Here is a 20,652-nt window from a genome sequence, read left to right as displayed (position 1 = left end):
GCTGCTCTCCACTGGGTCTTCCAATTTTCTTTCTTTCAGCTAGCTGATGTGTGATTTTTCTCATCTCCCAAATAAGTCTCCTCTCAAAAAGAAAGTTAAAAAAAAATAAGACACTCCCATGCCTTAATTAGATATGAAATTTGTATTGGTATCTTGGTCATTCAGAGTTCCCTGTAAGGTCTGATAAGACAGTAGCTTCAGTACGACTCATCTAACTGCCAAATAGGAAAATGGTCAGGGGCAAAGTCTCATTGAAAGCCAAAGACAAAGCTTGCTAAGAAAAATACGTACTGTTGTTCCCAAAGTCCCAAAAGGCACACTGAACTTGATCGTAATTCTAAGGGGAAAAAAAAACTCAGAGGTTAATACCTTTCCTTGTGATAGTTACCATACAATGACAGCCACACACAAGTGTTTTCTTTTCAATGTTTTTTTTTCAAACAGTAGACACACATACACACGAACCATTTGTGAGCTGGTTTTAAGTCTAGTTTCAAGTATCTTAGGGGTCACAAGGGTGAAAACAGCATGTTACTACTGCGTGGTGATCTGGTACGTGTCCTTTAAAAATATTTGGTGACGTAAGGATTTGCCATGTTCTCCTGGTGCAAAGTCCAGGAGGAGGCTGCAGATGGTCAGTTCAGGTCTGCGGGGTGGTACTTCTTGTGGAACTTTGGAACTGGGGGCTCACAGCTGCGATCAAGCTTTATGGGTACAAGGTTGACCTGCCTTCTCATTAGGCCTACTGAGCATTGCTGAGGACTCACCAGCTCCTCAAGCTCCAAGGAACTGGAGGGCAATGAGAAACTGGTTATGGGGCATGCTTGGAGAGCTGTGGTCCCAGCCAGAATTAAGAGATCTTACCCATTTAACATATTTCATTTAGTATCTATTTTTTTTAAATTCCCTCTCCCACTCTTCCTTCTTCCCTTCTAGAATTAAGACCTGTGAAAAATATGCTGTACCATATGGTCTTGTAGATTGGGAATGAAGGAAGCTATTAAGACTTCACACTGGACATACATTAGCATCAAAGAGTGGAATAGTTAATTCATTCTTATATCACAGCTAAATTTGATCATTTAGTAATATATACCTTATGTTATACCATATGACTATGGTTTTAATCCTTTGGATAATTGATACATATTTTAATGCTTGAATTTCATGGAAATTCAAAGAAAAATGTTCAGTTATTTTGAATGAAGTTGTTTGCATCACTTAAAAATAAACGGAATTAAATGTCATTTAGATTGATGGGGCAACCAAAAGATCCAACTGCCCCACAGCCACTCCTCTGTCAATCTGTTACAGTGCTGGAAGCTCACTGTTAGCCCTTTAGGCTAAGGCGTTATTTCTAGAAGGCCCCAATTACAATACACCTCTGCTACCTGGAACGGGACAATCTTCACTAAGTCTTAGAAGCCCATCTGTTAACTAGCCAATTATTTTTAACAGGAAAATCATGGAGCGGTTCTGAGGCTTTTTCATTCTGAGACAAAAATGGAAATGGTACCTGTTTTCCTTCGATATGCTGCAGAGTAATAACCACTGGGTCTGCCAAGTTCTGAATGGACGTATCTGAAATGCTGGCGCTCACAACATACGTGGTCAATGCTTTCGCAACGTTTTTGGTCTGCAGATGAAACATACAAGGAAGAGGCATTCAGGTCCTAAATTTCTAATTTCTTGCATGTTAATTATCAGTCTAGAATTTCGAAGTACCACACAGCATAAGGGACAGAGATATGGAAAATAAAATCACAAGCTAAGAAGGAATTTTTAGAGGTAATTTAGCTCATCTACTGTCTTTACATTAGGTCTAAATCATACCAAGCTAGACCAATTCTTTCATATATCCACACATCCACGTATCTATCTAACAAGCATTGGTTTTTCACCCGCAGCAAAGTACAGCCCTAGCGACAAAGCGCAGCTATTGCCTACTTTGATAACTCTCCAGACCCTGACATCTCCCAGCCTACCTCGGTTCTAATCCTCACCCATCCTCACTCGCTTTTAGGGAGCCCCTCCTTATAAGGAACATAAACCCATCATGGATTAGTTGTAAGCCTCCACCTGCTCCATCCTCCCTGGAGATGGAAGCAGGCTGATTAACATCCAGGTTGGAACAAGTCTCCTTCCCTAGGCCACCATGAACTCAGAGGCCAGAGCACAGGCACTGTGCGTCTTGGTGTCCCCCACGTGGCTCAGCGCACGGCAGGTATCTTATCTTGCAACCACAGTAAGCCTGTTACTTTCTTAAGTGTTTCCCACAAACTAGCTTCAGTCCTCACTGAAACAATATAGGCATTTTTTCAGATAAGCTGAGGCTCAGGGAAGCTCAAAAGCTTGCACAAAGTCACACAGCTAGTGACTGATAGGGCAGGGATCCTTAATAAACATTGTGTAACAGAAATGAACTAGAATGTAGCCACCGAGGCGCGCAGCTTGCTAATTAACAGGGCCAGAGCAGCCCGGGCCACGGCTCGAGGAGGCGCGGCAGCTGGGAGAGGGCCGTTTCCGGGGCACGCCCCAAGAGACGAGAGGCGGGGCAGGGGCAAGACAGGACGGAGAGGATGCAGCTCCTCTGAGGACTTGCTGAGAAGGCCCAGAGGAGGTGAGCCCAGACGATGTCCCTTGAGGAGCCCCCAGGGCCACTTTTAGAAGGTGCCAAGCTCTCGTACTTCTGAGCCCTGCACCTGCTGAGAACTGAGGGATTGTGACCACAGCCTGGAGCTCCACTAGGAAGCTACCCACTTCCTATCCCTGACCAGCTCTGTTCATCCAAAGCCAGCCTGACGGGGCAGTGCTCCCTTCCCAGAGGGATTCCCCTGGGGCAGTCCGAGAGGAGGAGGGTCTGCAGCAAGACACGGTAGAAAGGGTCCCGCCTGACAGTCAAAAGCCCACGTCCCAGCCCACGTCCTAGCCCACGTCCTAGCCCAAGCCCTTCTGTTGCTTGAAAGTCCCTTCCCCTTTCTGGGATGTTGATGACATGAAGGAAGGTGGACCAGATGATACCCAACCACCCTCCCAACTCAGTCTAAGAGATGCAGTTGTCTGTAGTGAAAAGGCCAAGGGAGGAGACACACACACACAGTGACCCAGGACTGAATGAACTTGTTCTCTGGCTTTAGTTTCCAGATTTGCAAAATGGCAGCCATGCAGGGAAAGGAACTAAACCACTGCTCACTCTTCCGCCCTCTGGCTCTAGGCTCATGTTGTACCTATGTCACTTCTGAACCTTTGCAGAAGCAGTTCCCCCTGCCTGAAACACTCCTCCCTCCTCCTCCTCACCACTTTTCATCTAGCTGGTACTCAACCTTGGGTCTCAGCTGACACCTCTCTTACAGCAGGCCTTTCCTAGTCTCCCAGTTGGGGGCAGGTGCCCTCCCTTGTGCTTGCAGAGCCCCTGTGCCATACGTACTTGCCTCGTGCTCTGTCCCTCTCCCCAAGAACTGCCCGCTAGTGGAGGAGTGGAAGAGGAGGTATGTGTTTTCCAAGAGTGGTGTCTTATCAATGATTTTAAGGTAGTATGCTGTAATGACAGTTAGGGTTTGAATCAAAAGATGTTAGAAGCAGCAGTGTGGAAGCAAGGCTGTGAAACTCACGGGGAAAGGTAGTTAAACAGTAGCATCTCTTGTAAGTGCTCACTCCCCAACCACCAGTGACCCAGGTCCCAGCCTTGGGTCACCCCATTCCATGTGAGAAACCCCCCATCCAGCACCACATAAGACAAGAATTTAATAAATATTTGCTAACTGATTAATAACTGGGTGAATAAACGAATAAACGAATAAACTGTGTCACCTCCAGCAGGTCCCGTCCCCTCTCCGGGTCTCAATATCTTTATTGGTAAAATGAGGAGATGGGACACAATGAGTTATAGGGACCCTTCCATTTCTGAAATTGAGGTGGGCTAGTTCCAATCTTTCTTCATCTGGCACTATGACGTCTAAAGGCTAATTTTGGCAAAGATCTTTAATCTCTTTCAGTGGAAGGTGTTTGTGAATAAAAATTAGTTATTAGGTGTGAAATCTATGCAAAACAAATTTAGCTTTTATTCTACACAACAAGCACAGCTCTCTGAAGAAAGGAGATAAACTAAGACCACAACAATGGCATCTGAGATGATACAAAGAAATTATAAGTTTACCAAAAGGATCTGAGTGCTATGAACCACATTCTTAATTTTCATTAAAATATTTATTCATTAACTGGGTTGTCCCGGGTCCAGCCTAATTTTTTCCATTAAAAAGGTCTAATAAATATATAGCTACTGAAAACGTGTTAGCACAGGGCTAGCTGCCATGAAAATAAAACATGCCTGAGCCATGACATCCCACAACCTCCCTGAGAAAATCAATCTAGAAATGAGGCAGAGGTGTAAGACAAGAATACAAGCAAGGGGTGAGGAGGAGAGCAGGGGCTCACAAACTCCAGGCAAACTTCCTGGATGGGATTTGAGCTAACCCCACAGGAACAAATATAATTGAGATAGAAAGGGGAGCTGCTACAGAATTCCAGGAGAATGGAACACCCTACAGATATAGCTGGAGATAATGTGTTGTATTTGAGTTAGTATGTGATATGTTTAAGCTGGTCCAGTATAAGCCGCCCCGCCCCTCCAATAACTGTGAACATTTAACCATTAGAAATTCATTTATTTGGATAACCTCTCTACAAAATGCAAACACCCTAGGGCATTCATGTATGGACCACTTAAAATACTTGAACTTTGGAGTTAGATGCCCTGGGTTTCATTCCTAGCTATGTCACTTCCTAGCTGTGTGACTCTGGGCAAAATTACTTAACCTCTTTGCCTTAGTCTGCTAGGGCTGCTATAACAAAGTCCAGATTAAGTGGCTTATAAACAACAGAAATTTATTTCTCACAGTTCTGGAAGCTGGAAGTCCAAGATCAAGGTGCCTACATGGTTGGGTTCTAGTGAAATCCTACTTTCTGGTTCATAGGTGTCACCTTCTTACTATGTCCTCACATGGTGGAAGGGGTAAGGGAGCTCTCTAGGACCTCTTTTACAAGGTTACTAAATCTCATTCATGAGGGCCCCACCCTCATGACCCAATCACCTCCCAAAGGACCCACTTGCTCATACCACCACGTTGGAGGATAGGATTTCAACACAAGAATTTGGGGTGGACACAAACATTCAAACCACAGCACTCTTTGTCTTGGTTTCTTGTGAGAAGCAGGTGAGACATTAAGTGTAAATACTAACAATTAATAGGGATCATCATCAACAACGTCCTGCAAACTCTGACTGAGACAGAGCAGGCTGAAAAAAATGAGCTTTGGGTTAGGCAGAGCCCCAAGAGAGGCAAATAATAAAAGCAGTACAAACATTTGTATGGGGCTTATTATGTGCCAAGCAATATTCTAAGCACTTTAATTAGTATTACGTATTAACTCCTTTAATCCTTCAGCATCTCAGTGAGGTACTACCAGTTTCCTGTTTTACACAGAAGAAAACTAAAGCACATGGGGGTTGAGTAACTTGCTCACAAGTTCACACAGGTAGACAATGGCATAACCAGCACTGAAGTCAGCACCTGGCCCGAGTCCATGCTGTTAACCACCACATCATACTGCCTCTCTGTTTTAATAACAGGAGCCCTCAGAGAAGGTTCTGTGGAGGTGGTGGGAAGGAGCAAAAATATCTGTAGGCAAGTGTCCTCTCGGACACCACTCAGCTTCAAGTAATTGGCCCTGAGAGATGGGCATATTGGCTTTGAGGAGCCAGGGAAGATCTGGGAGGGAAAAACTGACAAGCCGAAATGACATTTCATCAGGAGGACTCGCTGTTCTTTTCTGGTCTGGAAAAATCTTGAGGCCTCTGTTTGGTCACCAGATAATCCTTAAGGTCCCTTCTAAAGCTGAGAAGCTGTGAAAATGAAAAAATTGTGGAACATCATTAAAGCAGACGTTGATTCATGTTGAGGGCCAGGGGTTGTGCTGGGAGACTTGTGGAATAAATCAGAGAGCATATTCTAAAATAAACAGAACATTGTGAAAATAGCAAGAGTACGTAATTACAGTGAGTCACTGTTTGTCAGTTCATGACAGTTACCAGAGGCAAGAACTTACCTTAAAGAGTGAAGTTTGGCCAAAAAAATTAAACAAGATGGTATGTAAGTTGCTAAGAGGAATTCTCTCCCTCAGTGATTTAGGTAAATATATGGAGGCCAAAACCCTCCCCAGAGGGACCTCACCTAGGTAAATCTGCCAAAAAAGAAAAAGCCAGAAAATGAAAACTGGAGTCATCACCCATCAACTCAAAATCCTCCCCACCTCCCACTCTACCCCCAGCCTCAGCCCCGTAGCACCACACGGGGGGCTGAAGGGTGGGAACTAGCTCCACCAGCTATGCTACACCTTTTACATGCACACATGCACACCATGTGCACTCAAATCACAGGCCAAGATGTGACTCAGGGGCACAGACCAAGACACACACACATACCACCTTTTCCTTTCTCATACTATCCTTCAATTTCTCTCCCTTCAATCTGCTTCCACCTGGGTATTCATAGAGGTAGAAAGAGTAGACTGACAAATAACGTGATTTGCCACAATTCTCAGAAATAAAGGCTAGTCTTCAAAGGCAGGCCACCTTCTCCCATATAGTTCTGGGGCAGGGGGGACCAGAAAGGAACCAGTACAATGTAAATAGGCACTTGTCTCACAGTTTATTGAACAATGCTTTTGTTAAAAAGTAGGGCAGGACTATGGAAAACAGTATAGAGTTTCCTTACAAAACTGAAAATAGAGTTACCATACGATCCAGCAATCCCACTCCTGGGCCTATATCCAGAGAAAACTACTTCAAAAAGATACATGCACCCCAATGTTCATAGCAGCACTATTTACAATAGCCAAAACATGGAAGTAACCTAAAAGTCCATCAACAGATGATTGGATAAAGAAGATGTGGTGTATCTAGACAATGGAATACTACTCAGCCATAAAAAAGAATAAAATAATGCCATTTGCAGCAATGTGGATGGATCTAGAGAATCATACTAAATGACATAAGTCAGGCAGGGAAGGACAAATATTATATGATATCACTTATATGTGGAATCTAAAAAATGACACAAATGAATCTATATACAAAACTGAAACAGACTCACAGACATAGAAAACAAACTTATGGTTACCAGAGGGAAAGGGGTGGGAGGGATAAATGGAGAGTTTGAGATTAGCAGATACTAACAACTACATATAAAATAGATAAACAACAAGGTCCTATTGTATGGCACAGGGAACTATATTCAATATCTTGTAATAACCTATAATGAGAAAGAATACATATGAATATATGTATAACTGAATCACTAAGCTGTACACCAAAAACTAACACAACATTGTAAATCAACAATACTTCAATTAAAAAAAAAAGTGGGGCAGGGAAGTGAGGCATTATCCATTACGAATTAGAGGCTCAGTATCAGAAGAATTTGCTGATTAGATTGGTAATAGCATTTGATAAGTACCGGCACATTTTTGAGAGAAGAAGAGAGCGTTACCAATAATTACAGTGGAACCACAGTCATAAACCTGGACTATCCCAGGAAAAACAGGGTATATGAGCATCCTTACATGCATTCTGTCATTTAATCTCCCTATTAACTCTGAAAAGAATGTTGTATTATACCAGGAAATGAAAGCTCAGAAAGGTTAAATGACTTATCTAGGGTCACACAGCTGAGATATAGTTGAACAAAGATTTATGTGATTTGGACCCACATTTTCCCCATTATCCATGCTACTTTTCAAGGGACTATTATTTAGCTGGTTATATCATGGGGAGATGAAAGTTTGTAATATTTCTAAAAATGAATTGTGAGCCCAAAAGCCATGGGTTATGATTTAGCTTCAACATATGAGCACTTTGGCACCAACAATGTCATTGGGGTTGGTTGGCTTATTTTTCTCCACCAAGATTTACAATAGAAAACCCTACACATATGGGAAACTATGTTCAATATCTTGTAATAACCTTTAATGAAAAAGAATATGAAAAAATAAATAAAATGATTAATTGTAAAAAAAAACCCTACACATAAACAAAAGGCAGTGAGAAGGCATTTGCTTCCAGTACAGCTGACTAGCTCCTAATAGACTCAACCCTCCTGCATATAACAACTTCACAAAATAGCAATGACCTGAAGACACTGGCAAATGAACAAAAGCAGGCAGATTCTGGAGAAGAGTAGACACTTGGAAAAAGGTGACATCACAAGGTGAGTTACCTGTTCTTAGAACTTTTAGCCAGACGGCAGCTGAAACAAACACTGTGAAGGACACTCAAAATTCTGATAGAAAACCTGCAGTCTTTGTGGCATGAAGAAGCAGAAAACAAAGGTCAGTGTAACCTCAGCTACTGGAAGCTCAGGAGGAGATCTTTGAGAGGAAAGAGCTAGCAATGGGAAGCCAAAATCCTGAGTATAATTTCTGCTTGACCTCTGAACCGCATATGTACAGGACAGACTCCAACTAAGGATAAAGGAGTTAACTGAGATTTGAGCTGCCATCCAAGAGATGGACTCTTAATTGTCTGGTATAACAATAACAATAATCTTCAGAGAAATATAGTAGAATCCAAAGTCTCCACAATATACCATTCACAAAATTATGGACAGGATCCCAAATTATCCCATATGTTGAGAAAATGAATATGACCCATTTTCAAGTGAAAAAGACAATTAGTGAAGCTCAACCTTGAGATGACCCAGATATTAGTTAGCAGACAAGGATCCTAAAGTAGCTAGTATAACTATGCTTGGGTATTTAAAAGAAATATGTTTGCAATTAATGCAAAAAGAGGAAGTAACAGCAGAGAAACAGAAGAAGAAAAGAGCAAAATGGGCTTTCTAAAACTGAAAGTACAAAATTAAAATTTTAAAATTGCACTGAGTAGGTTCAATCATAACATGAAGATGACAGAGGCTGGTGAACTTGAAGAGAAATCAATAGAAATTATACTATCAGAAGGCTAGATAGTAAAATGATTGAAAACATGAGCAGAATCTCAGGAAGCTGTGGGGCAGCATCAAAAAATCTTACATACATGTAACTGGAATCGCAAAAGTAGAGTAGAGAGACAATGGTGAAGAAGCAATATTTAGAGAAATAATGGTGGAAATCTCCCCAAATTTGGTGAAAGATATACATTTACAGACTCAAGAAACTCAGCAAACCACAAGCAAGATAAATAAAAAGAAGAACATGCCTAGGCACATAATAGTCAAACTTTAAAAAAAAAAACAAAGAAAATATTGAAAGCAACCAGAGAAAAATGTCACACTACATATCACAGAGGAGTAAAAATTCAAATGAATACTGATTTCTGATCAGAGAACATGGAGGCTAGAAGAGAATGGAGCAACATCTTTAAAATGCTGCGGGGTAGGGGGTGGAAATGCTGCCAATCCAGAATTTTCTAGTAAACAAAAATACTCTTCAAGAATAAAGGCAAAATAAAGACATTTTCAGATAGATGAGAACTAACAAAATTCATCACCATCAGACTTTAAAATATGAGAAATACTAAGTCAATTTCTTCAAGTTGAAGGGAGATGTTACCAGATGGAATGCTGACTTTTAGGAAGAAAGAAAGAACATTAACAATGATAAATATCTAAATAAACAGAATAGACTACTTTTTTCTCTCAATTTCATAGGACTCTTTAAAGCAATGATTATAGCATTGTCTAGTGGGGTTTCTCATCTGCCTAGTTACAATATATACGACAACTATAACATAAAAGACAGAAGGTATAGATGGATAAATATGGTTAAAGTTTCTACATTTTACATTTCTACATGAAGTGATACAATATTACCTCTAAGTAAACTGCAAAAATATAAGGATGCATATTGTAATCTGTAGAGTAACCATTAAAAAATAATGCAAATAGATATAACTAAAGAGACACTAAAAAAATTCAATTATAAAAAAAAATTTAAATGAACAAAAAAGGAAATAGGAAAGGAGAAAAAAAACAGAGGGACAGATAGAAAAAAAAATAGTAGTCTTAAATCTAACCATAACAAAAAAGATGTTAAATATTAAAGGACTACACACTCCATTAAAAGGCAAATACTTTCAGGATGGACAAAAAAGTGAAATACAAACTATGTGCTATTTATAAGAAGTACACTTTAAATATAAATATCATAAATAGAAAGTAAGTGGATAAAAACATTATATATATATTTATATATATATATATATATATATATATACAGTGAGCATAAGAAAGCTGAAATGACTATATTAAAATCAGATAAAAAAGACAAAGCATATTATCAGAAATAAAGAGGGCTATTTCATAAATAGGTTAAGATTAGAATTATTATTGGGAAGACAAAACAACATAAATGTATATTCACTTAATAACAGAGCCCCAAAATAAACAAGGCAAAATTTCACACAACTAAAGGGAGAAATAGACAATTTCACAATCAAAGCTGGAGATTTTAACATCCCTCTAAACTAGGAAACAATTAAGGAAAAACATGAATAAAGATATAAATGATCTGAACATTACCAACCACCTTGAGACCTAACTGATATTCATAGTACAATATATTCAATAACTGTAGAACACATATTTTTTCAAGTGCGTATGAAACACAAAAATGGATCATACACTGGGCTATAATACAAATTTCAATAAATTTCAATGGGTTGAAATTATACTGAGTACATTCCATGATTAAAATGAAATACACAAGAAATCAGTAGCAATAATATATTTTAGATCTCTCCCAAATATCTGCGACTTGATGAATACACTCCTGAATAATCCATGGATCAAAGAAGAAAATAGGAAATATTTTGAACTGATTGACCGTGAAAATACAATATATCAAAATTTGTAGACTACCAGAGTGCTTAGAGAGATATTTATAGCTTTTGATAACTAAATTAGAAAAGAAGAAAGATCTAACGTCAATGGTCTGTGAATCTACCTTAAGAACCTAGATAAGGAAGAGCAAAGAAAACCCAAAATACAGGGAAGGAAATAATAAAGAGCAGATATCAACAAAATAGAACATAAACAAAAAAATTAGCAAAGCCAAAAGCTGGTTACTGGAAAGGATAAACAAAGTTGAAAAACCCTAGCTATACTGATCAAGAAAAGAAGAGAGAAAAAGAAATTATCAAGAATGAAAGAGGGATTACTCCTATAGATCAGACATTGACAAACTGATCAGGAGGCCAAATCCTACCAAATCAATTCTCCCCAAATTGATCAATAGCTTCAACTCAATACCAGTTATAATCTCAGCAAGTTTTTTTTTAATACCAATTGATAAGGACGTTTTGAAAATTCACATGGACGTGCAAAAGGCCTAGAATAACCAAAGCAATCTTGAAAAGGAACAAAGTTGAAGGACTCACACTACCTGACTTCAAGACTACAGGAATAAAGATAGTGTGATAATGGCCTAAGAATCTACAAAAAAATTAATGGAACCAAACAGAAAGTTCCGAAGTAGACCTGCATTTACGAGAGTATTTGCTATTTTGTCAACATTGCCAGAGCAAGCCAAGGGAAAGAAAAGTCTTCAATAATGGAACAAAATTAACTCGAAACCATACACCACACCATGCCTCACACTGTACACAAAATTAAATTCAATTAAGTAGGATTGTAGTCCTAAAAGTAAAAAACTGAAACCATAGGTCTTTTAAAGGAAAAAGTATCTTCATGACCTGCTGTTAGGCAAAGATTTCATAGGCAAGTCATATGTTGTTATTCACAGAAGAAAAGAACTGATAAATTATACCTCATCAAAATAAAACTTATGCTCATCAAAAGACACCACTGAACAAATGAATAGGCAAGCCACAGAGAAAATATTTTTAAAACATATATTCGACTTGTGTTCAGAACTTGTTTTTAAAAATGCCTACAAATCAATAATAAAAAGACAAACAACCCAATTTAAAAATGGCTGAAAATTTTTTAACAGATACTTCACCAAAGAAGATATATGAATGGTCAATACAAAAATCAAAAATCACTCCACATCATTATTGACTTTAGAAAACAAATTTAAACATACATCTTCACTTCTTACAAGTTTACACATACATCTTATGAGCCAGCAATTCCATTCCTAAGTATTTTACTCAAGATATATGAAAACATATGTCTACACAAGGACTTTTGCATGAATCTTCAGTGTAGAACTAAACATAATAGCCAAAAACTAGAAACAATCCAAATGTCCATCAGCTGGAGAATAGATAATCAGTGGTACAAGCCATATAATGGAATATTATTCAGCAATAAAAAGAACAAACTGTAGAAACAAAAGAATGAATCTCAAAAAAAACCCATTATAGTACATAGAAGAAGCCTTACACAAGAGAGTACATATTGTATGATTCCATTTATATAAAGTTATAGAATAAGCAAAACTATAGTAAAAATGAAAAAATCAGAACAGTGGTTGCCATGGGCATGAGGGGACTTCTAGGGGTGATAGTGATGTTCTATATCTTGATAGGGCTTTGAATCACACAGATGTACACATTTGTCAAAAATCACAGAATGTATACTTAGAATTTGTGCATTTCCCTGTATGTAAATTTTATAATTTTTTTAACTATAAATTTAAAAATGCTGCTCTCCCAAACTGTTGAAGCAAGGTTTGGTGGCCTATGGCCTGCCAGAGGCTGAGGTAGTGTGGAGTAGGGGAAAGGGCCCAGACTGTAAACCCAGACAGACATAACTTTGACTCCTGGCTCAGCCATTAGGCTGTGTGTCTTTGGGCAAATTACTTAACTTCTCTGTTTCCTTATCTGTACAGATGAAACGGTAGCCCGATGCCCAACATATAATAAGTGTTCTATAAATGGTAACTAATAATAAACTGGCATTTGAGATGATTTGGGGTCACAGGGCCAAAAGTGACCAAAGGAGCTGAACTCACCTCAGGGTCTGTGCCTTCTTCAAAGGAGCGAATGCTGAAGGCCATGCCTTCAAATGTGTGGTCCACCCGCAGGACAGCCAAAGCCAGTCTGGCCACCGTCAGATTTGCTGTCCTTCCAGAAAACTCCATCTTGTGACCAGCACGCTCGATTATCCTCAGAATTCTGCAAGAAATGACAGGAAAAGAATAGTATCCCTAGCTTTTTAATGTAAAACTCATCCTCCTTATAAGGTTTCCTCAATGTGAAATTTTTCTTTGCATTTTAATCACTATCTTTATGTTGCTCAGAAATTAGTAAATAAGATCACAGACTTTGGAGTCAGCCTGGCTGAGGTCTAAATCTTAGCTCCTCCAATTTCTGTGTGGGCAAGTCAAATGACTTCACTGACTTTCAGTTTCCTCACCTGCAAAGTCTGCGTTAATGTGAGTACTCATCTTAAAAGATTGTTTTAAGGATTAAGTGAAATTGATATATTATGTAAAGTCAGATCCTGCAGGGCCTCAAGAAATTTGGATCTTATTCTATATGTGATGGAAAGCCACTGAGTGGTTTTAAAAGCAAGAGAATGATATGATCTAATATATATATTAAAAGATCATTTTGGCAATTATGTAGAAGATAGACCATAGAGAGGCAAGAGCAGAGACTGGGAGACCAGTTAAGAGGTTATTGTAGAAGATCAGCTGAGAGAAATGGAGCTAGGACTAGGGTGGCAATGGAGAGAATTAGACACATTTCAGGAATATTTAAGGGATTTAAAAAATGATGCACAGCATGATATTGTAAATAACTATACTTCAAGAAAACACAAAATTTTGCATTAGTTGAAATTATACATAAATATATATTTATATTCACTTTAAAAACAATAACAACAAAAATTATGTACAGTGACTCATACAAGCCTTGGTTATTGTTTGGCTGTGAGGTAGAGGGAGGTAATTAGTGTTACTCTCAAGTTTTTTGCTTGAGCACTGAGTGGATGCATTTTATAGAAATGGGGAATATTGGGGGAGCACCACGACTGGAAAAAAATTGGAGGTTTGGTTTGGGGTAACTATTTATTTGGAAAGTTGCTATCATGAAGGTTCAGTTAAAATTTGAATGCATTCTTTCACAATTGGAATTTCAGTAGGATGACCCCATTGTATTGTCCTAACTGGGCTGTCAATGCCGAGCTACCTGACCTTTAAAATTGGTGATGATGGTATGCAAAGGAATTAATAATATATGTTTTAAATATTTTGAAATAAATTTATTTTACCAAAGTATTAGTACTTACTCATTGCTTACTTCATGTAGATCAGATAATGAATTGTTTTGCTTTCCCAAAGCAGCATCGATTATTTGTAATATAGTCTGGGTTAGGTTCATACTTATCTCATCACATTGTGAAACATCAGATACTTTAGAAACAATAATCTTTGTTTCTTCTTCACCCAGAAGAGGGGATTCATTTATTAAATTTAAAATGTGCTCTGCAACATCATTTGCATTCTCTGGGGAAAGAAAATTGAAACGTAAAACCTGCAATACCTAGTTTGAGGCCATGCTGATCTGCTTCCTTCCCTTTAAAAAGTAAAGGCAGTGAAATGGAAATACACACCGAGTTAACAAAATTTACAGACGGAAATGCTGGGCCTCAATTTCTACAGTCGATGGAGTCCCAGAAAGTAGCACATAAGTCAAGTTTTTATTCATTAAATTCTTTTTTTAAATACTCCCCCAGAGAAACCTTTCTTGTTGCTAAAGATTATCTTGCAATTAGATTCTAATTAAGACTTTTGAGTATTGGATTGAACTAAGTAGATCCCAACTGTACTCAAATATCAGCACTCAGTCTATGTTTTCATAATCAAGGGTGGTGATTATATTTTTCTGTCAAGAACCAGCAACACACAGAACAATAGCAAATATGAGCCACATAACCAATAAAAAAGCAACTTAAGTTAGATTTTTCTAGATAGTAAGAACAATAGCTATTAACTCACCCACTTTTTTCACTTTTTATTATGGAAATTTTAAAATATGCACAAAAGTACAAAGAATCGTATAATGAATCCCCATATACCCTATGAATCACCTAGCTTCCACAAGTGGAAGAGCTAACCTTGTTTTATCTACAATCCCACCCACCTTCCCCCAACCCCAGATGATTTTAAAGCAATTCCCAGACATCATATCATTTCATCCATATGCATCTGTAAAACAAAGGATCTTTGTTTGTCATAACCACAATGCCAGTATCGTATCTTCTAAAAGTTAATAATAATACTCAAAGTCATCAAATATCTAGCCGGTGCCCAAATATCCTTATATCTCATAAATGATTTTTTAAAATAGTTTTTGGTTTCAGTCATCCACTTTTAAAGTTCAGACCTTCATTAAACAAATACAAAATTAAGCAAAATTAGATTCTAGTTCCATATAACCCATAAAAAGCTGGGCTCCCTCATGGTGCCTTCCTATCTTCAAGCACTCACATTCAAGTCCAATAACTAAAATACAATGGAAAATAATCAAAAAATACAATCGGTTGAGAAAAATTCTAGAGAGAGATAACACTTATAACACACTTAACCCAGGTTAGATTACAAATAACCGACTCTTTCTTCCTCTGTTTCTCCTTCTCTTTCAATGTCCTCCACAGTTGGTGGCATCGCCCTAAATCTCTCTCCTGCCCCAAGCCCCGCACAACTTTACTCCCAACATAGCCCACACAGGTTGTTGTGTTTTTTGTTTCTCCTCTTTTCCTCTCATTTTCTTGCTTTAGTCGTCCCCCACCTCACAAACAACTCTCTGTCCTAGTCAATGTAAATTAAGCAATCTTAACTGAGACCCTCTCAATTTTCTCTCCTCAACCATTACTCCAATCTGCCCAACAATGCCTTACGCAGGACCCGAGGCAGCAAAGAGAGTTCTCTCTGAGGAGACAGAAGGAAGGGAGAAGCCTGAATAAGTTGAAATTGCTTCTAAATTAATATTTTGTCCATACTACATCTATCTTCTGGTCAGTTAAAGAAACTGAGAAAACAATAAGACTAGGGATGAAAGAAAAATAGAGTGTGCTCATTCACAGATCTCTCTACTGCTCTTATTAAATTGTTCAGGCTTTCTTGTAAATGGGATAGCCAGAGCTGCCTACCTGGAGCCATTATTCTTTGGGCTTCAGTGGTATGACTTCACTTCATGCAGTCTCAGCTGTGGCAGAATGAAAGTAAACAACAGGCCAATGGAAAACTAACTATATTGTGGAAAGTAGTTACAAACTTTTCATCAGGAGTCACATGACTTTTAAGAAAAATTCAGGGACAAATTACTCTCATTGTGTAAAAATTCTAAGTCCCCAAGCAAAAGCAATCAAAGGAATCTTCCCTTATTAGTTGTAGAATAAATAGATCCCCGTTGCTTGAAATGGTTAAAATTTGTCTGCCGGTAATTACAACAATCAAAACAATAATAACATCTGTTACTTATTGAGCAATTTCTATAAGCCAGTATTCTGGTTCTCTACTGCTGTGTAACAAACCTCTCCAAAACTTAATGACGTAAGACAATTTATTGTTATCGTTCAGGGTGCTGTGTGTTGACTAGCCTCAGCTAGTCATGGAGCCGCTCATGCAGGTCTAATCAAATGGCAGCTGGGACTGGAGTCATCTGAAAGCTGGGCTGGGATGCAAGTCCAAGATGGCTCACTCACATGGCTGGCAATTGATGGGCTGGTCAGTGGGGGCTGTTGGCATTTGAAGGTCCCCTGGGTCAGTTGAAGTTCTTTCCTATACATGGCCCTTCCCACTGGCTGGTGGTGTGCCGGAGCCAGCTTGTATCAACTTGTGAGAACCAAATGTCACATTTTCAGGAACTTTGTGAGTCATTATTCAATGTTAAATTATATAAACTTACAATTAAATAAGTTATATTAAAAACAATGGTGATGCTCAAAGCTCATCACTTCCTAATTATTTTACTACATTTTAATAATCTATGCTCTTATGGTTGTTTATATCTACTGTATCCATGCATCTTTTACCAAATTGAAGTTCACTGACTACATGTTGAAGTTTGTATTCAGCCATGGGAGGAGTATTACACCAAAGAAATCAGCAAATGCTACAAATTATTACCTTTTTTTTCAGTAGAGCTGGCTGTTAAACAGTTTCCAGCACACCACTGTTTGGGCTGCTTATAGCATGGCGTCTGGGTTCTGACAGGAAGAATCTCAAATGAGAGCATACTAAGAGAAAGGAAGCAGATGCTTCCAGTCTTCTTAAAAGTTAGTCCCACAACTGTCACAGTATCACTACTGCCCACTTCTGTTGGACTAAGCAGTCACAAGCCAGCCGTGATTTAACTCCCAGTGGACAAGGAGGGAGTGAATCTATGGTGGGTGTTTTGGAGACAAGATACCACAGCAGGGCATTATACATACACTTTTTTTAATCCACTTATCAAAATAACCCTATGTTGTGGGTACTAATATTATTCCCTTTATACAGATTAAGAAATTAAGACAGAATTTCTTTCTTTTTTTATAGAGGTGCTGGGATTGAAGCCAGGACTTCATGTATGCTAAGCATGCACTCTACCACGGAGCTATTTCCCTCCCCCAAGACACAGAGGTTCTAAGCCAGATTTCAATCCGGACCTGCTTGATTCCAAAGCTAGCGTTCTTCAGTATCACTTTCTACTACAGCATCTGTGCCTCTGTCCCTTTTCTGCCTGCTGTTGGGGGTTGGAACAGCTGTACTGTGCAGGCCTTCTACCTGGCATCCTGGGAATTACACTGTTCTCTCTCAGCCACACTCTCTGCTGCCCTGATGGTGGGATGAACACAGGCAGGAGACAGTTTTGTGAAAAGTTCTAGCCAACTTCAGAGTGCGCTGCATCTTCAGTAACTTGGAGGCAACCAAAACAGAGCACAACAAAGAACCTACAGAACTTTGAAACAAGGGTACGTTTTCTAACTGTGATATTAAGGAGTTACATGAATTGACGATCTAAGTGGGGGTTCTTATAAGTTTTCTCCAACCATGCTAATATTTGTCAGCAAGATTGAAAACTAAAGAAAAATTATTTCAATGTGAATACATTTTTCTTTCCTTCCCACTGTATTCATTTTTTTGTCAAGCTCCTAACCTACGAGAAAAAGAGAAAGATTCCTCCAAAGCTAGTAAATGTGATAGTTTATTTTTCAGTTATATACGTTATGGCCACCCTCCAACTGTTCTGTTCCTCTGCAGATTTTGTTTTACTAAAATGACTTCTGACAGTTAAGTTTCTAAAAATCTCAACCCAGTGCAATGCTTTTGTTGTTGTTATGGTTGTTTGTTAATTTTTTCTTCCAGAGAGAACATTCTATTAGCATGTCTAAGAAAAATGTGTCACTCAGAAAGAGGGAAGTCAGCAGGAAATACAGACTTCTCTGTCCTGCCGCCCACTCCAAGCTGCAACCCTCTCTAGTGCCCTGACTCGTGATTTCAGATCTAGAAACATCAGAGCTGTGCCTGCTTTTCTAATTCTTCTAGAGATTCCTTGGCAAGGATCTCAAATTTCCATCTTCTGCAAAAAGACAAGTCTCAGAAGTTCACTGCCTCAAGGCTCTTCCCTAGCTCTTCTGCAAAGCACAGGAATGCCTGTACCTCAATTTCCAACTATTCATGATGGGAGGAACTCAGTTTATGCAATAGAGTTGTGCCTGACAAGGTGTGCACAAACTGAAATTCTGGGAGGAAAACCTATATGCATACTTCAAAAAAAACGGGATTTTCAGGGTCAGGGCTGTAAAAAGAGGCTTGGGGAAAAGTTCACCAAGACAAACATCTATTGTGCTGGTCAAAATTAGCAAAAAAAAAACATTCATTCAAAGCCTCTGGAGATTGATGGGAGATCTGACAACAGATTGAGAAGCATTTATTCAACAAAATCTACAGAAACGTGGTAAGTGCAGTGGGAGGCCATGGCCTTTGAGTTCGGAAGTGCTCCCACCCCCCCCCACCCTCCCAAGCTCTGCTTGTGGAAGAATTGTTCCACTGGACCAGGCAGCCAAGTGGCACTTGCCATCTCCCCCAAGTCCCTTGGGTGGAAGAACTATTCTGAGTGGATTTGATGGCAAGTGAACATTAGCGGTTCCCACCTCTCCATCTCTGGGCTGTGGAAGATCTATACTGGGCACACACAGCTCCTGCTCCAGACGGGAGACCCTAGTGAGGCACCTGGTGAAGGGCATATTCACCACCGCTGCCACCCCCAAGCTGTTGCCCCATAGGACAGATATTTTTCCCAGAAGACGGTCGGAGAAAGCCTCAAAGACTTAATATTCTTTCCCTGACAAGGGGGCAGACTTTCATTGGATCAAACTGTGGAGCAATGTACGCTCCAGGGTTTTGTCAAAAACAACACAGAAATCAACTATAAATTAGGAGGCTACCAGCTGGGTGTGACACCAGTAGAGGCAGACCAGCCAGAATCTTAGTGGGGAAATTAGAGAGGGGACTTGGCTAGAACCACAGTCATCCCTGGTGGTCTGAGAAAATGTGTACCTTCCCAAGGCTGCATCTTCTATGGAGCAGCATCAAAGGATGTACACTTCAGGGGAAATAGACTTCACTGAACTAGTCTAGCCAATAGCATTTTTTACAGAGGTAAATAAAACGATTCTAAAATTCATATAGAACCACAAAAAATCCTGAACAGCCAAATCAATCTTAAGAAAGTAGAACAAAGGCATCACACACCTTGATTCAAAATATTACAACGCTACAGTAATTAAAGCAGTATGATGCTGGTATATATACAGACATATAGACCAATGGAACAAAATAGAGAGCCCAGAAGTAAATCCACACGTATACCATCAACTGATGTTCAACAAGGATGTCAAAAATACACAATAGGGAGAAAAGAATCTCTTCAACAAATGGGAAAACTGGATACTCACATACAAAAGAATGAAATTGGACCCTTATATTACATCACACACAAAAATCAACTCAAAGTGGATTTAAAAGACTTAAATGTATACTTCTCAAATCATCAAATATCCGAAAGTCTGATAACATGCTGTGTGGGTGAAGATGTTCTAAAACGGAGGCTTTCACACCTTGCAAGTGGGAGTATAAGTTGGTGCAACTATTACAGACAGCATTTTTTTTCTCCAAGGACAGAGAGCATTTTGACATCATCAGAAGAATGATTGACCCAGCAATTCTACTTCTAGGAATTTATGCTGCAAGTATACCCTACAAAATGACATAAGCATGATATCCATTACAGCAGTTTTTTTTTTAAATGAAGTATAATAACAGCTTAAGTACCCATCCACAGGAAGCAGGTTAAAGAAATCAATTGTGGCATATTCATGTGGTTAATACAACACAGTGGAAAAAAGGAGGAAGCTTTTCATATACTTATATGATAATTTCTGCAGTATTTGTTAAGAGAAAAAAAGCAAGGTGAGGAACAGCGTGTATAGCACGCTCTGCTTTGTGTACAAAAAGGGATAGAGTGTATACATATAAATACACACACATTTCCTTATAGATGCGTAGATATCTCTGGGCATATTAACTGAATGACTGAGGTCAGCAATGGGAAGGAAAGATTTCACTGCATACCCTTTTCTGTTTTTTCAGTATTGAACTATGTAAAGTATTATCTATTAAAACATTTTTTAAAATTGA

General features: G+C 38.9%; 1 protein-coding gene across 1 annotated transcript in view; it reads right to left on the bottom strand.

Annotated features, from left to right (window-relative positions):
• The window catches only part of ADGRG4 (adhesion G protein-coupled receptor G4), a 73,843-nt gene that overhangs the window by 18,211 nt on the left and 34,980 nt on the right, over positions 1-20,652 (bottom strand). Inside the window, 5 exon segments of the mRNA XM_072955931.1 lie at positions 292-337; positions 1,517-1,636; positions 6,106-6,240; positions 12,973-13,135; positions 14,256-14,472. Coding sequence (XP_072812032.1) covers positions 292-337; positions 1,517-1,636; positions 6,106-6,240; positions 12,973-13,135; positions 14,256-14,472 — 681 coding nt within the window.

Source organism: Vicugna pacos, chromosome X (assembly GCF_048564905.1).
Source record: "Vicugna pacos chromosome X, VicPac4, whole genome shotgun sequence".
Taxonomy (NCBI): Eukaryota; Metazoa; Chordata; class Mammalia; order Artiodactyla; family Camelidae; genus Vicugna; species Vicugna pacos.
This window is presented reverse-complemented; position numbering and strand designations above follow the sequence as displayed.